The sequence below is a fragment of the Dama dama genome, chromosome 3 (genome assembly GCF_033118175.1).
Source record: "Dama dama isolate Ldn47 chromosome 3, ASM3311817v1, whole genome shotgun sequence".
Lineage (NCBI taxonomy): Eukaryota > Metazoa > Chordata > Mammalia > Artiodactyla > Cervidae > Dama > Dama dama.
Genome location: NC_083683.1, coordinates 48,045,791 through 48,060,219, shown reverse-complemented (window position 1 = coordinate 48,060,219; position 14,429 = coordinate 48,045,791). Strand labels below are relative to the sequence as shown.

Sequence of the window (14,429 nt, the reverse complement as noted above, 5' to 3'; positions counted from 1 at the left end):
CTCTTTGTGACCCCATGGACTATACAGTTCATGGAATTCTCCAGGCCAGAATACTCGAGTGGGTAGCCTTTCCCTTCTCCAGGGGATCTTCCCAGCCCAGGGATCAAACACAGGTCTCCCTCATTGCAGGCAGATTCTTTACCATCTGAGCCACAAGGGAAGCCCAAGAAGCCTATCCTTTCTCCAGCAGATCTTCCCAACCCAGGAATTGAACCAGGGTCTCCTGCATTGCAGATGGATTTTTTACCAATGAGCTATGAGGGAAGACCCTCATATGAGGGAAGCTATGAGAGAGTTATGAAGGTCTCTCTCTGATTATTTTGCAAAGGGCTCCTGGATAGGAACGTGTACATCAAGCTCTTTTTCCCCCAGCCCCCTCCTCTCTTTTTCCCCCAGCCCCCTCCTCTCTTTTTTTTGGCAGCTTATTTACTTCAAAATCCAAACAGTTAAATATAACTGAAATTCAATTTCCCCAAATGCTCTGTGCCTATAAACATCTTTCTCCTTTAGCAATACATTTTCTCTTTCCGATCAGAAGCTTTCCCTTACCTGCTGGCACACTTCTGTTGCCTCAGCATTCGCAGTAGAGCTGTTTTTACCTCCTGGTTCTTGAGGCTGTAGATAAGGGGGTTCAGCAAGGATGTGATGACACTGTACTGAATGGAGACCACTCGCTCCAACACTGAGCCTGAGGCGGGGCTGATGTACCTGAACAGAGCCGTCCCATAGAACAGGAGCACCACAGTGAGGTGGGAGGAACAGGTGGAGAAGGCCTTGCCTTGGCCCTCAGAGGAGCGGATACTCAGTATGGCAGAAATGATTCTTGAGTAAGAAAAGAGGATCGGGGGAAGTGTCAGCAGCCCTAAAGATGTACATGACACAGCTAGAAGAAGCTCGTTGACAGTGGGGTCAGTACAAGACAGAGGGAAGAGTGGAGGTAGCTCACAACTGAAGTGGGGGATGATGTTGGAACCACAGAAATGCAACTTGTGAACCAAGAGACTATTCATCAAGGAAATAGAAAATCCCACTGCCCAAGCTATGCTCACAATCCCAGTGCAGAGAGGTCTGTTTATGACCACAGTGTAGACCAGAGGGTGGCAGATAGCAGCATAGCGGTCGTAGGCCATGGCGGAGAGAAGACAGGCTTCTGTCCCCCCTGAGAGAGTGAAAAAGAAACTCTGAGTGATGCAGCCCCACACTGAGATGCTTTTCTTCTGAGACAAGAAGTTCTGTAGCATTTTGGGCACAGTGACTGAGGAGAAACTGAGATCCAGGAAAGACAGGTGTCCGAGGAAGAAGTACATGGGTGTGTGGAGCCGAGAATCAGCCTTGATGATCAGGATCATCACTGTGTTCCCCACTAATGTCAGCAGGTAAATCCCCAGGAACAGCACAAAGAGCACGGTCTGGATCTGGGGGTCACTGGACAATCCCAGAAGGACAAACTCAGTAATAATACTGACATTTTTCATGGTTGCTTAGAGATTCTGTCCCTCACAAGAATTGAATGGTTCTACACTTGTGAGACATTAATCTGAGTCATTTTCCATGAACAAGAGTCTTTTGCTCAAAGAGAGTATACCTCCTTCTGTGCTGTGTGCTAAGCCGCTTTAGTCGTATACCTTCTTACCTATAGACCAAAATGGAAAACTCAGGATAAGGGAGTGTCTCCTCAGATACTATGTTCTCACTTGACCTTCTTTTCTAAATGCTAGCATTATCTTGTCATGATCTTTATCCTTCACCCTACTTTGTCACTTAGTAATAATAATAATAACAATAATAACTCATGTGCATTTAATAATAACAATGTATCATACATAGGAAAATCAGGTTCTGGATTCAAAACAAGGGGCGGAGCCCAGAAAACCCTCCCTGGTTAAGGGCTGAGAGGCCCATGGGAAAGTGATTCCTTCTTAGACAAGTGAGATCATAGACTCACAGTATGCTAGGATGTTGTCATAATGGCTTTTAACCCTTTCATTTTATAAATGAAGTGAATGCAATGCCTGAGGCCTCATAGCAAAGTGAAGTCAAGGTTGGGATTAGTCTAGATGTTTCAATTAGTCTTGCATGCATCCTCATGTACCACACTTACTAGTTTTAAACTGATTGTTAAGATGAGTTTTGTGTGGTTTTGGGGTCATGAATGACTTCATTAGTAGGAAGTTCACCTAAATTATGTCCAGGTATTCCTTGGCTCTGATATAGTGCTCCCTACAGTTCTATGACAGCATCTATTAAAGTGGAAAGAGTGCTAGTTTTAGAGTACTAACCTTAGTTTGAGTCTTGGCTCAAACATTCTAATGGTATCATCTGAGAAAAGTTACTCAGTTTCTTCCCTTATTCATTTATGAAATTGGGCAAATGAAACATATGCTTTTGCAAACTGTCTTGCCCATGACACCCTGCACAAAAACATCAAACGTGTGTATGAACAAAAATTGACACAGAATCTTGAAAAATAGAAGTGATTTCTCTATTGGTTAGTAGGCTTATGGGCATTCATTTCTTTTGAACAGTTTCTCTAATGTTGTAAAATTACTTTTCCATTGAATATTTCTTTTTTTATATGTAAAGAAAAGATCTGGAGACTTTCAGGAAACTCAGTTTAGCTGTGTTTTCTTCAGAGAGAAATACTGAATTGCAGTGAGAGAAAGCTCCTGGGCAAAGGAAGCTGAACTTCTAAAGGGCAAATTGTTCTGTGGTTTCTTCCCCATTACCATTGGGCATCTCAGTAGTCTGATACTACTTAGTACATGTCCCAAGTCCTACGTGGGACTGAACCCGGTGCCATTTTAAAATATTCCAGGCCCAGGATCTCAGAATACTTCCAGGCACTGTTTTCAAAGTGTGAAAACAGTTTGCCATAGTGCTTTAGGGAGACACCCTAAGTATCAAGAGGCTGAGGAGTTACAGAGTGTTTGAGGTTTCACATCCATCTCAATCACCCCATCTCTCCATTCATCTGTTTAATCATATTTGATGGTAGGATTTTGGTGGTAGGATTCCATCAAAGCAAAGTGTCCCATTAGTACAAACTTTTGAAAACCCTGCAAACTAGGGATTCCTTAGCCAGAATAAAGTTGTCTTTCTCACTATTTTCTCCACCCTTCTCATTTTCAGTCCTCCAGGAAATCTCCTCCTTACTCTTCATCTGGCTTTGCAGCCAGTAAAAACATTCCCATTCAAAATAAAAGCCTAAATTCTGGGGGAGGGAGGTGTCCCAGAACTTGATACATAAAGGAACAAACAAGAAGACTCCAAATGGACAAAGGGCAGAAGGCTCAATCTTCCAGCTCAGCCATTACTGGAATGGAGGTAGCAGTGTCTGAGTTTGAGAAAGATATTTCCCTAATCTGGATCTAATTTCCTTCTGTGGAAACAGGAGGGGCTTGGACCAGATAACCTGTACAGCTCTCACTAGTTACATATAACTATACACCTTTAAGTCTCTCACCTGCCTCACTAAACATGGCTGCTCAGGGTTTGCTGCGTCTTTTGAATTTTCAGCCAGGCTGCTTGCCACAGGACACTGTTGCTGGAAGGAGACTTCATTCCAGCAGTTAGAGATGAGAGGCTTCAGTTAGATGCCAGGAAAGGTAGACCTTGTTTCCCAGCCACTAATATGGCCAGAGACAGATAGAGACAGGCAGTGGTTAAGAGCCAAAGTGTTCGGGTGTGAGCCTCTTTGGAGAGGGCTCTCTTAAGACTTAGGTTTTTCTCTTGTTTTCTCCCTCAGTCCCAGGGAGAGCTCCTGGATAGTTTGTGTGACCTGTATTTCCTCTTTCATTAAAGTCCTGGGATCTTGTACCAGGTGGGCCCTGGGGAGGAATGGTGAGAAAATGCTCCAGAGTCAGGAATTGTCCACTGCCCATGGGAGAGGTAGCATTAGCTAGAACCAGAGGGGCCACTGGTCCTGGGACTGAGTGGTTACTGACATGGCTGTTTCCAAGAGTATCTGGTTGATACTCAGGAGTTTAGAAAGCTCCTGGCCACAAATTGCTCTACTAATTAAGAAGGAGAGGATCCAGAAGTTCTATAAAGGATTCATCTTGTCTCTGACAGCTCTCTTGGATTTTGAGCATGAGTATGTGCATGCACACAAACACATATACCTAGGTCTATACAATTTGAAAATGTATTACTCTTATGAAGCCATTTGCTCTTTTCTAAACCCTTGTTTCTCTAGCAATCAGCTTAAGTTCTTGCCTTCTACTTCATGGAGGAAATGTTTCTATGCTTATTTTAATTTTGCTGTATCTCTTCCTCTGTTGGGCTTTAGTACTGTTTATTGCTCATGTTTTTCATTTTTAAAAATGTAGTAGGAACAAAAACAGAAATATAGACCAATGAAACAAGATAGAAAACCCAGAGACAAATATATGCATCTATGGGCACCTTATCTTTGACAAATGAGGCAAAAATATACAGTGGAGAAAAGACAGTCTCTTCAGTAAGTGGTCCTGGGAAAGTTGTTCAGCTACATGTAAGATAATGAAATTAGAACACTTCCTAACACCATACATCAAAATAAACTCAAAATGTATTAAAGACCAGAAACTGTAAAACTCTTAGAGGAAAACATAGGTAGAACACTCTTTGACATCAGTTCAGTTCAGTCACTCAGTTGTGTCCAACTCTTTGCGACCCCATGAATCGCAGCACGCCAGGCCTCCCTGTCCATCACCAACTCCCGGAGTTTACTCAGACTCATGTCCATCGAGTCGGCGATGCCATCCAGTCATCTCATCCTCTGTCTTCCCCTTCTCCTCCTTCCCCCAATCCCTCCCAGCATCAGGGTCTTTTCCAATGAGTCAACTCTTCGCATGAGGTGGCCAAAGTATTGGAGTTTCAGCTTCAGCATGAGTCCTTCCAATGAACACCCAGGACTGGTTTCCTTTAGGATGGACTTGTTGGATCTCCTTGCAGTCCAAGGGACTCTCAAGAGTCTTCTCCAACACCACAGTTCAAAAGCATCAATTCTTCAGCTCTCAGCTTTCTTCACAGTCCAACTCTCACATCCATACGTGACCACTGGAAAAATCATAGCCTTGACTAGACGGACCTTTGTTGACCAAGTATTGTCTCTGCTTTTTAATATGCTATCTAGGTTGGTCATAACTTTCCTTCCAAGGAGTAAGTGTCTTTTAATTTCGTGGCTGCAATCACCATCTGCAGTGATTCTGGAGCCCAAGAAAATAAAGTCTGACACTGTTTCCACTGTCTCCCCATCTATTTGCCATGAAGTGATGGGACCAGATGCCATGATCTTAGTTTTCCTAATGTTGAGCTTTAAGCCAACTTTTTCACTCTCCTCTTTCACTTTCATCAAGAGGCTTTTTAGTTGCTCTTCACTTTCTGCCATAAGGGTGGTGTCATCTGCATATCTGAGGTTATTGATACTTCTCCCGGCAATCTTGATACCAGCTTGTGCTTCCTCCAGCCCAGCGTTTCTCATGATGTACTCTGCATATAAGTTAAATAAGCAGGGTGAAAATATACAGCCTTGATGTACTTCTTTTCCTATTTGGAACCAGTCTGTTGTTCCATGTCCACTTCTAACTGTTGCTTCCTGACCTGCATATAGGTTTCTCAAGACGCAGGTCAGGTGGTCTGGTATTCCCATCTCTTTCAGAATTTTCCACAGTTTATTGTATGTGATCCACACAGTCAAAAGCTTTGGCGTAGTCAATAAAGCAGAAATAGATGTTTTTCTGGAACTCTCTTGCTTTTTCAATGATCCAGCAGATGTTGGCAATTTGATCTCTGGTTCCTCTGCCTTTTCTAAAACCAGCTTGAACATCTGGAAGTTCACAGTTCACATATTGCTGAAGCCTGGGTTGGAGAATTTTGAGCATTACTTTACTAGCGTGTGAGATGAGTGCAATTGTGCGGTAGTTTGAGCATTCTTTGGCACTGCCTTTGTTTGGGATTGGAATGAAAACGGACTTTTTCCAGCCCTGTGGCCACTGCACTGCTGAGTTTTCCAAGTTTGCTGGCATATTGAGTGCAGCACTTTCACAGCATCATCTTTTAGGATTTGAAATAGCTCAACTGGAATTCCATCACCTCCACTAGCTTTGTTCGTAGTGAACAACCATAGGAGGGCAGAAACCAAAAGGAAGAAAGAATTCAACCCTGAAGCCTGGGAAAAGGAGACCTAAAACACAAAAAGTTTAAAAAAAAAGAAAAGGCAGAGAAATACTACACAAATGAAGGAACAAGTTAGAAACACAGAAGTCCAAATAAATGAAGAGGAAATAGGGAAACTACCTGAAAAAAATTCAGAATAATGATAGTAAAGATAAAAAACCTTGAAAACAAAATGGAGAAAATGCAAGAATCAATTAACAAAGACTTAGAAGAATTAAAGAATAAACATACAGAGACAAACAGCACAATTACTGACCTGGGGAGTTCATCTTTCAGTGTCCTATCTTTTTGCCTTTTCATACTGTTCATGGGGTTCTCAAGGGAAGAATACTGAAGTGGTTTGCCATTCCCTTCTCCAGTGGACCACATTCTGTCAGGTGGGCCTTAGGAAGCATCACTATGAACAAAGCTAGTGGAGATGATGGAATTCCAGTTGAGCTATTTCAAATCCTAAAAGATGATGCTGTGAAAGTGCTGCACTCAATATGCCAGCAAATTTGGAAAACTCAGCAGTGGCCACAGGACTAGAAAAGGTCAGTTTCCATTCCAATCCCAAACAAAGGCAGTGCCAAAGAATGCTCAAACTACCGCACAATTGCACTCATCTCACACGCTAGTAAAGTAATGCTCAAAATTCTCCAAGCCAGGCTTCAGCAAATATGTGAACCGTGAACTTCCAGATGTTCAAGCTGGTTTTAGAAAAGGCAGAGGAACCAGAGATCAAATTGCCAACATCTGCTGGATCATTGAAAAAGCAAGAGAGTTCCAGAAAAACATCTATTTCTGCTTTATTGACTACGCCAAAGCCTTTGACTGTGTGGATCACATACAATAAACTGTGGAAAATTCTGAAAGAGATGGGATACCAGACCACCTGACCTGCGTCTTGAGAAACCTATATGCAGGTCAGGAAGCAACAGTTAGAAGTGGACATGGAACAACAGACTGGTTCCAAATAGGAAAAGAAGTACATCAAGGCTGTATATTTTCACCCTGCTTATTTAACTTATATGCAGAGTACATCATGAGAAACGCTGGGCTGGAGGAAGCACAAGCTGGTATCAAGATTGCCGGGAGAAGTATCAATAACCTCAGATATGCAGATGACACCACCCATATCGGGAGAAGTATCAATAACCTCAGATATGCAGATGACACCACCCATATCGGGAGAAGTATCAATAACCTCAGATATGCAGATGACACCACCCTTATGGCAGAAAGTGAAGAGCAACTAAAAAGCCTCTTGATGAAAGTGAAAGAGGAGAGTGAAAAAGTTGGCTTAAAGCTCAACATTAGGAAAACTAAGATCATGGCATCTGGTCCCATCACTTCATGGCAAATAGATGGGGAAACAATGGAAACAGTGTCAGACTTTATTTTCTTGGGCTCCAGAATCACTGCAGATGGTGATTGCAGCCACGAAATTAAAAGACACTTACTCCTTGGAAGGAAAGTTATGACCAACCTAGATAGCATATTAAAAAGCAGAGACAATACTTGGTCAACAAAGGTCCATCTAGTCAAGGCTATGGTTTTTCCATTGGTCATGTATGGATGTGAGAGTTGGACTGTAAAGAAAGCTGAGAGCTGAAGAATTGATGCTTTTGAACTGTGGTGTTGGAGAAGACTCTTGAGAGTCCCTTGGACTGCAAGGAGATCCAACCAGTCCATCCTAAAGGAAACCAGTCCTGGGTGTTCATTGGAAGGACTGATGCTGAAGCTGAAACTCCAATACTTTGGCCCCCTGATGCGAGGAGCTGACTCATTGGAAAAGACCCTGATGCTGGGAAAGATTGAGGGCAGGAGGAGAAGGGGACGACAGAGGATGAGATGGTTGGATGGCATCACTGACTCAATGGACATGGGTTTGGGTGGACTCCGGGAGTTGGTGATGGACCAGGAGGCCTGGCATGCTGCAGTTCATGAGGTCACAAAGAGTGGGACATGACTGAGCGACTGAACTGAACTGAACTGAAGTTGAATGTATCAGTCAGTTTAGGCCAAGTTATCCTGTGGTAAGTGACCCAAAACTTCACCAGCTTAACAACAGGAAAGATTCACTTCTCATTCTATGTGTCTGTTAAGATAGCTGTGACTTTGTTACTACACAGTTTTTTTTCAGGACCTAGACTTTTGGAGCACCCTTTAAACTGGGGGATGGCTATTGTTTAGGCTGTTAGAAAAGAGTACAATGATGAACTGTGAGCTGGTTCTTGAAGCTTCTGCTCAGAAACCATATGGGACTTTGGACCACACTTCACTAGCCAAAGCAAGTCATATGGCCACACTTGACTTCAGTAGGGCAGAGGTGTATCATCCTCCCTCCAGGAGGCAGAGGTAAAACCTGAGGTGCATGGGCTGGGGAGAAATTTTGACTCTTCCCCAGGAGGAGTTAGCAAGTAATTTGAACAGTGATACAAAACCATGTTGGGAAAAGAATTAATGGTCAGCAAGGAGGTCAAAACCTGCTTTCACTGCTTTGTCTTCTCAGTCTATATAAAAGCAAATAGTTGAGTTTGTATTTTTTTATTTAGGTATAGTTGATTTATAGTATTTTATCAGTTTCAAATATACAACACAATGATTCAAATTTTTATAGATTATACTCCATGTAGTTATTGTAAAATATTGGCTATATTCCTTTGCTGTAACAGTCTATCCTGTACCTTATTAATTTTACACATAAGTTTGTAGTCCTTAATCTCCTATCCCTATCTTGCCCAGCTTCCTTTCCTTCTCCCCCCAGGTGACCACTAGTTTCTTTGTATCTGTGAGCCTGTTTCTGTTTTGTTATACTGATTCATTTGTTTTATTTTTTTTTTAGATTCCACATATAAGTGCTAACATACTGTATTTGTCTTTATTTCACTAAACAATACTCTCCAGGTCCATCCAAATTGTTCCAAATTGCAAAATTTCATTTTTATGGCTGAACAGTACTCCATTATATATATGTGTGTGTGTGTGTGTATGTGTATACACACACATATACATGCCACATCTACATGCCACATCTTTATCCATTCATCTGTTGGTTGCTTCTGTATCTTGCAAATAATGCTGCTGTGAACACTGGGGTGCATGTATCTTTTGAAATTAGTGTTTTATTTTCTTTCAATGTATAACCAGGAGTGAAATTTCTGGATCATATGGTAGTTCTATTTTTAGTTTTTTGAGGAACCTCCATTCTGTTTTCCACAGTGGCTATACCAATTTACACTCCCACCAACAGTATAAAGGGTTCCCTTTACTCCACTTCCTCACCAAAATTAGTTATTTGTGTGTGTGTTTTTTTTTAATTATTTATTTTTATTTTTTGGCTTTGCTGGGTCTTTGTTGCTGCACACAGGCTTTCTCTTGTTGCCGTGAGTAGAAGCTCCTCTCTAGTTGTGGTGCATGGGCTTTTCATTGTGGTGGCTTCTCTTGTTGCCAAGCACAGGCTGTAGGCATATGGGCTCAGTAGTTGTGGCTCACAGGCTCAGTTGCTGTGCAGTATGTGGGATGCTCCTGGATCAGTGGTCAAACCGGTATTCCCTGCATTGCAAGGTGGATTCTTAAGCAGTGGACCACTGGGGAAGCCCTGTTTGTGGCTGTTTTGACGATAGTTTTTCTGACAGATATAAGGGGATATCTCATTGTAGTTTTGGTTTGCATTTCTTTGATGATTAGCAATGTGGAGCATTTTTTCAAGTGCTTCTTGGTCATCTGTACACCTTCTTTGGAAAATATCTATTCAGGTCTTCTGCTGATATTTTAAACTTTTGTTTTTGACATAGAGTTGTATGAGCTGTTTATGTAGTTTGGATATTAACCCATTATTGGTCATATCATTTTCAAACATATTCTCCCATTCAGTAGGTTGTCTTTTTTGTTTTGTTGATGGTTTCCTTTACTTTGCAAAAGCTTTTAATTAGGTCCCATTTGTTTACTTTTGTTTTTGTTTCTTTTGCCTTAGGAGACAGATCCAAAAAAATCACTGCTGTGTTTTATGTCAACCAGTATTCTGCCCAAGGTTTGGTTCTTATGTTTTCCAAACTTACATTAAGGCCTTTAATACATTCTCAGTTTCCTTTTGTTTCTGGCATGAGAATATATTCTAATTTCATTCTTTTACATGTATCTGACTGATTTTCTCAAACCACCTATTGAAGAGACTGTCTTTCCCCCATTGTTTATTCTTACCTCCATTGTTCTTGATTGAGGAATAGAACAAGAGTGACAGTAGACAGATTACCTGTCATAGGCCATGGCAGAAAGTACTCAGGCTTCAGGGTACCCCGAGAAGGATGGCATACTCTGGGTGGTACAATCCTCAATGAGAAATATAGCATCCTGCTTGATTTATTCTCTTCTTATTAGCATACTTTACCAAAAACTGTTTTCAAAGAATGTGGACATTGGGTAAATTTTCCAAGGCTTTCTATCGAAAAATATTATTGGGCCTTAACTTTTAAGAGAAAATATCACTGGACAGATATTCTTAATCTTAAAATTTCTTTCCTTCAATGCTTTAAAAGTCTTACTTCACTCTCTGTCTATATCTTTTGTTACTTTTAAGTGTCAGTCTGATCTTTTTGCTTAGTAGGGAATTCTTTCTTTATCTCTAGAAATATTTTAGAAACTTTTAAGAATGTATTATTCATCTTTGAAGTTCTCAAGTTTCACTGTATATTAAGTGATTACATTGTGTTTTTAAAAAATTATCTATCCAGCTTGGCACTTTGAATTCTTGTGAAGTATATCAGACATGAAAAAGGCTATATATTTTGTCTATGTGTGGTTAAAAATTATAATAAATGGACCTCTGTTTACACTCAACTGAAGGGAAAAACATGATAACACTTTGGAAGATCCCTGTACACTCCTCCCTCTGATAACCATTATCCTAAAATTTGAGTTTATTGTTTTTTCCTTTTGTTTTTATGATTTTACCTCAAATGTATGTATTCCTAAGCTGTATGTTTAGTTTTGTGTATTTTTTAACCCTACATAAAGGAAATAATAATATGTATTATGCAATGACATGTTTTATTCTCTCAAAATTATGTTTATGAGATGAAAACAATATTTGACAGGATGGAGATGTCAAATCAGTGGGAAAGGAAGGAGCTTTACAGTAAATGGAGCAATTGGTATCCATTTGGAAAAAAATAAAATTGGATCTTTTCTTATATCACACATTCATAAAATAATTTCTATGTGGATTACAGGCTTAAATGTAAAAAATACTTTAAAAGTTTCCTGGGAAATTTAGGGAAATTTATCTTTGGTTTACAGTGCAAGCTGTACCATCAATTTCCCAAGGGTATACTCCTTTATTTCTGACTTCTCTATTCTGCTCAATTGGCTTATTTGTCTATCTTGCCACTAATGCCACATTAGCTTTATTATAATAGCTTTATGATAAATTTTGATATCCAGTAAAGAGAATTTACTCATATTGTTATTCTTCGTGTAGACGCTTCTTAAAATTTGACAAGCTTGTTATAAAGCTTGTCAAATTTCAAGGTGTTATGAGATCTATGATTTGCTTTTAAAAATCTAAGCATATTATATTGTGTTAGTTATTTTACTCTATGCTTTGGAGTTGGTCAACTGTTCCAATCTGGAATACATATTAACTGGCATGGTTAGTTAGCACTTAGGTCAGATTTGGGGGCTTCCCTGATGTTGCTAGTGGAAAAAAAATCCGCCTACCAATGTGAAGATGTAAGAGACGCCGATTTGATTCCTGAGTCAGGAAGATCCCCTGGAGGAGGGCACGGTAACCCACTCCAGTATTCATGCCCTGAGAATCCCATGGACAGAGGAGCCTGATGGGCTACAGTCCCTGGGGTCACAAAGAGTTGGACACAACTGAAGCGACTTAGTACAGCGCATACTACAGGCACTTTTAACTGTATTTCCTATTGTACCTTGAAGCTTTATTAGCATGGATTAGCTTATCCGTATTTTTAAAAATTGAAGTACAGTTGACAATATTTTTTAGTTTCAGGCATACAACATGGTCATCCAATATCCTTATAGATTCCTTCAATATCTATACAAAGTTACTGTAAAATATCAACTATTATTCCCTGTTCTGTACATTACATCCCTGTAACTTATTCGTAACTGGTAGTTTGTACCTCTTACTTCCTTTTGCTTATTTTGCTCCTCCTTGCCTCTAGTAACCATTAGTTTATTCTAAAAGAGTTGGATGCAACTTAGCAACTAAACACTACAAACAGCATCTAGTTTTGAATGACAAGAACAAGGTGGTAAGGCTTTATCTTCTCCATCATTTCCAAATAGATGTGTGGTAGAGGATTTCATTCTGTAACTCCAGAACTAAAGACTATTAGAGTCAGAGCTTTAATTGGTACTAATTGTAGTAGAAAAAAGGCAGATAACATTATAAATATGCTAGTAATAGGCTAGCAATAGCTTCATTATGAGGATTCCAAACACTTATTCCAAACAAAGTATTGATAGTAGCAATACAAGAGGAGTACTCTTAGGAGTCAAACAGCTTATGCAAACTCTTCTGTGTAGCAGTACCAGATATTAGAGGTTGACTTTTAGAAAAAAAGAAAAACCACTAACATTTCAGATCACACCATTTAATAATCATCCTTGAGTCCTTTACACATACATACTGCCAGATCTTATCTAAATGGAAACAGAACACAAATCAGCAGAGAAATTTCCACCATAGTTAAAAAATATTTCTGGTACCTACAGTTATAACCCCTCTTTATCCCCAATATTTTTTTCTTCAATCTGCCAGAAGTTGTTTTTCAAAGAACTGTCTTCCAGCTTTAAAAAAATTTATTTAAAATATCTATCTATCTTTTCCCAGTTTTATCAAGCTATAATTGACATGTAGTACCATATAAGTGTAAGATATACAACATAACAATTTAACTTACATGTACCATGAAATAATCATCTCATATAGACACAGCATTTAAAAAATAGAAGATTATTTCCCTTGTGATGAGAACTCTTAGAATTTACTTTCTTAATAACTTTCATTTATAATGTACTGCATTATTATTTTTATCATGTTGCACATTACATCCCTAGTACTCACTTATCATATAACTGGAAGTTTTTACCTTTTGTAAGGTATTTTTGTCTAATTCCCCCTCCCTCACACTCCACCTCAGGTAGCACAAATCTCATCTGTCTTTTTTAAAATTTGTTTTTAATTGAAGGATAATTGATTTACAATATTGTGTTGGTTTTTGCCATACATCAACGTGAATCAGCCATAGGCATACATATGTCCCCTCCCTCTCAAACCTCCCTCCCACCTCCTACTCCTTTCCACCTATTCCCACCCCTCTAAGTTGTTACAGAGCCCTGGTTTGAGTTCCCCGAGTCATAAAGCAAATTCCCATTAGCTATCTATTTTACATATGGTAGTATGTATATTTCCATGCTACTGTCTCCATTCATTCCATCCTGTCCTTCCTCCCAGTCCCCTGCCCGTGTCCATAAGTCTATTCTCTATGTCTTCATCTCCATTGGTGGTGGTTTAGTCGCTAAGTTGTGTCCAACTTTTGTGACCCCATGGACTGTAGCTTGCCAGGCTTCTCTGTCCATGGGGTTCTCCAAGCAAGAATACTGGCGTGGGTTGCCATTTCCTCCTTTAGGGAATCTTCCTGACCCAGGAATGGAACCTGGGTCTTCTGCATTGCAGGTAGCTTATTTACTGACTGAGCTATGAGGGAAGCATCTCCATGCCCTGCAAATTGATTCATCAGTACCATCTTTCTAGATTCCATATATATGTGCATTAATATATGACATTTAGTTTTTCTCTTTCTAACTTAACTTCACTCTGTATAATAGGCTCTAGGTTCATCCACCTCATTAGAACTGACTCAAATGCATTCCTTTTTATGACTGAGTAATATTGCATTGTATATAATTACCACACACAGCTTCTTTATCCATTCATCTGTTGATTGGACATCTAGGTTGCTTCCATGTCCTAGCTATTATAAATAGTGCTGCAATGAACATTGGGGTACATGTGTCATTTTCAATTTTGGTTTCCCTAGGGTATATGTCCAGTAGTGGAATTGCTGGGTATTATGGTAATTTTATTCCTAGTTTTTAAAGGAATCTCCGTACTGTCTTCTACAGTGGCCACATCAGTTTGCATTCCCACCAACAGTGCAAGAGGATTTCCTTTTCTCCACACCCTCTCCAGCATTTCTTGTATGTGGATTTTTTGGTGATGGCCATTCTGACCAGTGTGAAATGATACTTCATTG

At 39.9% G+C, this 14,429-nt stretch overlaps 1 protein-coding gene across 1 annotated transcript; it reads right to left on the bottom strand.

The window, feature by feature from the left end:
- Positions 1 to 545: 545 nt before the first annotated feature.
- On the bottom strand, positions 546 to 1,475 carry LOC133043225 (olfactory receptor 8S1-like). The gene has a single exon (XM_061124054.1). It carries the CDS (start codon positions 1,473 to 1,475, stop codon positions 546 to 548), a length of 930 nt encoding a protein of 309 aa, XP_060980037.1.
- Positions 1,476 to 14,429: the final 12,954 nt, after the last annotated feature.